At 37.8% G+C, this 7,629-nt stretch overlaps 1 protein-coding gene across 3 annotated transcripts in view; it reads left to right on the top strand.

Moving 5' to 3' along the window:
* Positions 1–7,629, top strand: part of LOC100176412 (sperm-associated antigen 17) — a 22,885-nt gene that overhangs the window by 9,630 nt on the left and 5,626 nt on the right. Inside the window, exons 3-15 of one of the 3 annotated variants that reach the window (XM_026834037.1) lie at positions 1,299–1,440; positions 1,864–1,996; positions 2,408–2,553; positions 2,906–3,157; positions 3,409–3,542; positions 3,838–3,977; positions 4,322–4,442; positions 4,781–4,935; positions 5,193–5,353; positions 5,564–5,781; positions 6,106–6,347; positions 6,632–6,826; positions 7,126–7,248. In XM_026834037.1, coding sequence (XP_026689838.1) covers positions 1,405–1,440; positions 1,864–1,996; positions 2,408–2,553; positions 2,906–3,157; positions 3,409–3,542; positions 3,838–3,977; positions 4,322–4,442; positions 4,781–4,935; positions 5,193–5,353; positions 5,564–5,781; positions 6,106–6,347; positions 6,632–6,826; positions 7,126–7,248 — 2,056 coding nt within the window. In that variant the 5' untranslated portion in view covers positions 1,299–1,404. The remainder of the gene's footprint in view (positions 1–1,298; positions 1,441–1,863; positions 1,997–2,407; positions 2,554–2,905; positions 3,158–3,408; positions 3,543–3,837; positions 3,978–4,321; positions 4,443–4,780; positions 4,936–5,192; positions 5,354–5,563; positions 5,782–6,105; positions 6,348–6,631; positions 6,827–7,125; positions 7,249–7,629) is intronic. The other 2 variants (XM_026834036.1, XM_026834038.1) reach the window with 2 other exon arrangements.

Here is a 7,629-nt window from a genome sequence, read left to right as displayed (position 1 = left end):
TAGAACATGCGCCATCTTACCCCGTCCTACAATATATAGTTTTGGTTGAAAACTAAAAAAAACAGATATATATAAATCAAACATGCTCGAATTTGCTTGAATAAATAATAAGTTGTAATAGCTTACGGTACAACAGTGCGAACGAGCGCATGCACAGCTTCCAGGGCTTCCGTACTTTTGAGAGGTCGAAGAAACTCGATGGCTTGACAGGCACACAGTAGCTCAATGGCGATGACGTATTCCACATGGCTAACTACTTTAAGCGCCTGTAAAAAGTATATATATGTTTTATAGTAGGTTGGGAGAAGATGGGACACCTTTTTATTCTATTTTCTCGTCCCATTTGGTAGTAAACAAAGAACATTCAAAGAATTATAAAACTGTATCCTCACGACTCCCATAGACCGTTGGTAATTGTTTAAAACACGATCAGGATATTTGAATATTATTTACTAGAGTTGTTCCATCTCCCCCACAGTACTATGAGTTGAATAAATGAATGTAACTTACTTTATCCTCGCGTGGCCGAAAAACGACAACCCATTAGTGACTACTGGGTTGGAGCAATTGTCGTTAAGTGCCTTGCTCAAGGACACATACGCTCACAATGGTAGCAGCGTCGCGCCTTGAACCCATTACCCGTGGGTTACAGGCAGGCGCGCTAACCACTATGCCACGGCGCCGGACTGGAGTTAAAACTATAATTGACAAATTTACCTTCCGAGCCGCCCAACCGCCCATGGAGACATGATCTTCTTGCCCAGCACTGGTGGATAACGAATCAACCGATGACGGATGACACAAACATTTGTTCTCTGACACCAAAGCAGCGGCCGTGCAGTGCGGCATCATGAAGCCAGAGTTAAGGCCGCCGTTTTTCACCAGAAACGCAGGCAGATCGCTATATGCTATACGGGATAGATATAACATTGGTAAAAAGTGGTTAGCGCGGCTTTCTGTTACCGAGACGTAAAAATGGGTTCCCGTCGCTGCTACCATTGTGGGTGTATGTGTCCTTGGGCAAGACACTTAACGGCAATTGCTTCAACCCAGTGGTCACTAATGGGTTGTCCAAATTATCAGCCGTACATTAAAAAAATAAAAAATCTCCCAAAAATAATTACCCACAAAGTAACATACTTGGTAACTCGTAAGCTGGCGCGAAGTGCACACCCGTGTTATAACGACTGTCGTTTTCCGGCCACGCGAGGATAAAGTAAGTTACATTCATTCATTCCTTCAATTTATTTTAACCTGTATTAAAAACAACGTCTCTTCAACTTTTCCTTTTATTCCAGATCTGAAGCTGAGTTAGAAAAAGCCGCTTCATGGAAAACAAGTTATTTATCAGGGGAAGTAACTGTTACCAAACCTGATGGTGATATCCAACAGCTTCCACCTCTTATGTGTTATACAGCTACTGATCCTGTGACTGGGGAGGTGGAGGATATTTTATCTTTGTTTTATACAAATATGCTTGTTATCCAGTTATAACATTGGTGTCTTCTACACCAGACACATGGTGTACCAATTGTACAGCCACATCATTAGTGTCTTTTATTACACCAGATACGCATGAAGTATTCATATTATACAATCCATGCTCATTGTACAGTTATAACATATGTGTTTTCTTATTCATCTGACACATGTGATGCAATCATACACCATATACCCACTGTCGAGTTATAACAGATGTATCTTATACATCAGATACACATGCTGTGTTCATACATCTCATGCTCAGTGGCAAGTAAAATATATGTGTCTTCTTTTACACCAAACGCACCTCATGTTTTCATACACCTTATGCTTACCGAGTAACATCACTCAAACATTAAGTTCAACTTTATTTTCACTCAGGTTATGATGTCACGTGAAGACAAAGTGGTTCTTGTCACTCGAGTGGATGGCACCTATGTATGTGATCATACAGATGGTACAAGGATAACTCGGTATTATAAAGATGTTGATCATAATAACTTTGAAGAACAAGGTGAGCGGTGTGAAGCATAGGTATTTTGTATTTTTAACAAAATTTGGGGTGCTATTGGTAAAATAAAGTTACACTCATAGTAAAAGCATATGCAAAGTCTATGATTAACGTGGCGAATGCAATATATTTTGGCTCTGCTTTTTTTTATGGACACACAATGGCAGGGTCAGGGTTAATGCTATATTCGGTTCAAAAACTGGAGTGCTAAAACCTATGATAAACCTATGTTCTTCGTTATCGTGACCAAAGAGACGAAATAAATTTCATTCATTCATAACAGCCCTGTTTTAAGAGTTGCATCCATAAGGTTACACAAGCCTATCATGAGTGGTGTAAGTTAGCTATAAATCTAGAATATATTGTTTTTTTCTTTGATTGCAGGTAAATTATGTGTTTTTCTTTGATTGACAGGTGATTTGGGAGAATCCAGGATCTGGTTTATTCGAGTCGAATGTAATGGTTATGCTTCAGTGATTTTCAACCAGTATGATCAGTCAAGCGTAACAGTGTTCGGAAGTGGGTCGTCATTGGTTACAAATGTGGATGGGACATACCATGTAAGTGGATATTATGCATGTAATTAAACTGATATCCTGTCCTGGTCTATATAAAACAAAGGTTTCCGATTTTTTTTGAGCTACATTTGTATTGGCTTGCCATTTCCAATTATTCAGGGGTTTATAAATTTAAAACGATAAGACACAAAGTATAACAATAAATTTGCAGCAAAACAACATTATTTTTTCTAACTCCTACAAATACAAATTGTTAAACAAATTGTGGGTACAAATTGTCAAAGACCTTACATTACTCCTAATAACACAACATTCTATGTTATTTATAACTCCTAATATACAAAGAATACCCAGGTAAAACATATCATACCTCATGCTACTCATGATACCACAGTTATCTCATTGGAACGGTGGCCAGCTCGACATGGAGCGTGAGGGGTCAGTACTTTACACTCCCCGACCAGATAACGACTTTTTCCTCGCTGCTGTTTCTGCTGCTGAGTCAGGAGAAGGTTACGAGGGGAGTGAAGGCGAGGAGAATCAACAGCTTCAACCTCGGCCATCAATATCATACGGATCTTACATCATGCGACAAAACTCCCCTATTTGTTGTGAAGCAATCGACCAAGAAGGGAATATCTTTCAGGTTTGGTTAAATATATTGTTTATATTAGTTTGGAGCTGTTTGGATATTAACCAAGCTTTCATTTTTACCACAAGTTATATTGTGGGTGTCTTTTTATACACCAGACACACATTGATTTTCTATTCACCTTATAATCCCTGTCAAGCTATAACATGGCTGTCTTCTTGTAAACCAGACACATATGGTGCATCTATCAAATCCTCAAGCTATAACATGAATATCACCTAATTTACAATAACAAATTATTCCAGGTAAAAGTAAATGGTGAAGCGAGCGTCATCAACCCTGGTGTCCATGGCAACCAGGGAGACGTGGAACATGGTGATAAGATGGAAGATTCAATGAAGATGATGAAGATTGATCCACAGGAGCACCATCCACCAAGGTAGGATCAGTATGAGGACACTTTGGGAACCTTTTTTTGTTTTAAGTGTGGAAAACGAAAAAAATAGTTAAAACTTCTCTTATCATATTTTCGTATAGAATTGTTTTATATGGTTTAAGAAGAAGCTTGATTTTAATTTTTTTTATGTTTTAAACCTTTAAAAAAAGTTTAAAGGAAAATTGTTAAGAAAATGTGTCAGAATACAAATTTATTCATAACTGTTATGTTGTAATTTAACCATAACTCTACGTATTTTGTAATAAAGATGTTTATAATAATGATTATATTGATGCAGATTGTTTGTCATCCATGAAGATGGGTCAGGAACTGAGCTCCTCCGACAAAAAGATGTCCAGGAGTACATTGGGGATGCTGTGCTTGATCCTACTTCCGCTGTTATCCGAGAAAATCTTCCAGATGATGAAAAAGTGACAGGTAAGGTGGATGTAAATGAAAGACCACTATTACTGGCATTGTTGTTTTCTTCTATTTTAAAATGTAAATGGAGGGAGCTTGACTGGACATGAGGATGGTAAATGCATTATGATTTACACGAACCCATGTTTTGTCTAACTGTGATTTTTGGTGTTTTGGGAATTGTGTCTGGTGTATAGAAACATTCATGTTATTGTTATAACTCGCTAATTTATAGTATATGTCAGATGTATAAACTCAGTTTAATTTAGAATATATGTAATGTATATAAAGGAACCCTTACTTGGTTTGAGCAGCTGTGCTATATTCTGTACATGAAATGTAGTTTTACTTTTGATTGACAGGTATAACTGTGATGCGGCCTCACTATGGCAACTGTAGTTATGCTTGGTTGGTTAGCATGGAAGAGGAAAATATCATCCCCAAGAATATTAAGACAAGAGATTTAACCAAGTTTCCATCCAAGTATGTAAATATAGTGGTGTTACATTATGTATGTGGCGTTTAATGCACCCAATCCTATGATATACACGCAACACGTATCAATTTCACTCATTGTCCATGTTATGTAAATAAAATGACAGTGACATATATCTATTTATTCATTTTCACACCCTATGTAATAGTATAAGTTAAACATTAAGTTATAAACATTAGCCATGTTTTAATTTATGGGCATAAGGTTCAAGGAATATTAGCCCTCATAAATACATATTTTACACAATTTCTTACAGTTTATGTAATAATTACTGCAAATATTATAACACCATTTTTCATAACATGATATCATTTTACATCTCCAGGGAACTAAAGAAACCCGGACCCCCCTTTGGGACAACTACGGGTAAAGGGTTAGCTGTTGGGTCAGCTCCAGTACCCCTGCAACCCCCTCCTGCCCCACCTTGCCCCACAGCATTAGAGATTCGGCAACTGGTTCAATATCAACCAATAACAAAAGGTTTGTAGTAGTGCAGTTTTAGTTCAGTGAGTAATCACTGCTTTACTGCGTTTTTTCAACAAAAAATCATGGTTTTTTTCAGTGGTTCAATTTTCTACAAATTTTTTAAGAAGTTGTTTCTTTTTTAAAACAACTTTGGCGGTACCTTTAGATCCCATTTAAGCATCTCTATCTGTATACAAATTTTAATTTTTCGTTGGTATCCCCTTTAAATATAGAGGATCTCGGGTTTTAACAAATCATCTTTTTCTCCCTAGAGTTACGAAGCATCTTAAAGAAGAGGATGGTGGAGTTTGGGAGGATGCGGTTGGAGCAAGAGATGCAGAGGGAAGCTCTGAAGATAAATGAACCAAGATCAAGTGAAGAGCAGATGAGAGCAAGTGATCTTCTTACACTTGTGTTGGATTTGGATGAAGATGTAAGTTGTTTGTGTTTCTTGTATTAATTGTTTGTTGTATTAGTTTTGTTTCTCTGTAATTTATTCCGCTTTGTTATTGTGTGTGCTTTTTTTAAGTTACAAATACTAAATAACATATGTTTTTTGTAGTTTGTTTTTCTTCCGTTTTTTATTTTCATATTACTTGAGCCTCAATGGTTTTACGCCTGATATCTCACCCTTTTATTTCAGATAAGTCCCCGAGCCCCCAGTGAAGCTCCCCAGCCATCAGGAGCACCTATGAAGACCCCACTATGTGTAGAACACAGCCATGCCACAGCAGCTATACCTGACCAACAAAACTCATCAGTGGTAAAGGAAACATACGAGAAAGTAGTCGCCCCTCCCCCACCCCCTGTGGTTCCTCCACCTCGGGAAAAACTAACTCAGGCTGACTGGGATTTACTAAGGTAAATATACAGTGGGTTTAAGTCTGTAGGTAATATATGAATTTTACCTATTTATTCTTGTGTGGTGGAGCAACGACAGTTGATTTACTAACTGAAGCTGATTGGGGTCTGCTCAGGTAAGGATACACTGGTTGTGAGTTCATATATTAATGTAACTTGTCGAGCCTCACATGGCAGGGCAACAATATGACATGGGTGTTCTTTGTCATACATATTGTGCTTGCATAATAATTACTGCTATAAGTGTCTTACACACATCCTAACAATGTTAGCCACATCGGGCCTGGTTCAGTAAAATTAAAACTACCTTCCCTTATTACAAAGACGGGGAATAGAAGAAGAGAAGGCCAACCGTATTGCTCTGAGGCATCACGATGTTCCCGCTTACTTTGATTCTGACATCGGTCGAGCTTGGCTGCTCACTCAAGCCAATGATATGAAGACCGCATCCATGCAACTCTCGCTTGATCCTCGAAGAGATGGAACGGAGGCAAGGATGGTGGGAGTTGGGAGGAGCAATGATGGTGAGGCGAGCAGACAGACAAGCACCTCGTCACCACCGCAAGGTGAGGATGAATATCGTATAAATAATCTAAACTGTTTATCTGTATCCGTATGTGGATGGTAAAGTGTTTAAGGTTTTAGATTATGAGCAATAAATAAACCTAAATCTTTACAACATGGTTTAATCTTAGTGTTCAGTCAGGAGTGTTTTAACTAGGGGTGTTTATAGTGAAAAATTAGCCCAGGCATGCCTGGTTGTAGGATCTTAACCCATTTAGAAAAGTATATCCAACTGGAAAAACACCAAACTCTATGTTTTACATCTGCTAAAATAAAATAATTCCAGAAACTTCTGAAAAATCCCAAGATTCCACCCCCACTGTGCGTGGTACGGGCACAGGGATTGTATCGGACACCCCTTCTAAGATGAGACCCACCAACCCCACCCCTGCTCATGCAAGTGGAAAGGGGACCCCTACTAAAGTGAGACCTGACAATCCAACACCATTTGCAGCAGCTCAGCCGAGGAATATGAGGCCAAGTAAGTGGTTTCACAGGTGTCAGGTTTTTTTTAACAAAATCTAGGGTGACATTCCTAAAATGTAGATTTCCTATGATTTTCTAATACAGTTTTTAAATGTTTTTTGCTGTTAAGTGTAATTTACCCTTATTAAGCCAATCTCTATAGGATATTAAATGCCAGAAGATTATAAATCTAAAATAACTCCTTTTTATAAAAATATACTGTTTTAACTAATATAGGATAAATTGTGATTAGCAGATACTAGTGCTTTTTTAAAGTTATGTTTAAGCAGAAGTTACAACTTTATTTATATTCAGGTAACCCCACACCAAGCCACGCATCACCAGGCATGCCAACTAATAAACAATTAGATGGAATTAATCAACAACAACAACCATCACCTATACCTGAGAACCCAACATCTGCACAAAGAAGAGAAGGTAAATGTTAAATGAATGAAAATATCTTTATCCTGGTGTGGCCGGAAAACGACAGTTGTTATAACACAGGTGTTCATACACCTTATGCCAGCTTACGAGTTACCAAGTATGTTACTTTGTGGGTGATTATTTTTTTAGAATTTTATATTTTTTATATGGCTGATAACTTGGACAACCAAAGATCATGGATTATTGTACCTCATGCATGCTGTCGAATATAGGACTTGCAAGTAGCTGAACTTTTGAATTGCTCATTAGCTTAGACCACACATCAGTAACTATAAACTGGAATACTTCTCATATAACCATAAATCAAATAGAGTATGTTTTAATTTCAAAAGAGCTAACAGTGTTGGGTGCGAGAGCCACGCTTTTCAACTG

This window comes from Ciona intestinalis, chromosome 4 (genome assembly GCF_000224145.3).
Source record: "Ciona intestinalis chromosome 4, KH, whole genome shotgun sequence".
Lineage (NCBI taxonomy): Eukaryota > Metazoa > Chordata > Ascidiacea > Phlebobranchia > Cionidae > Ciona > Ciona intestinalis.
The sequence above is the reverse complement of the archived record's forward strand: the minus strand, read 5'-3'. Positions and strand labels throughout refer to the sequence as shown.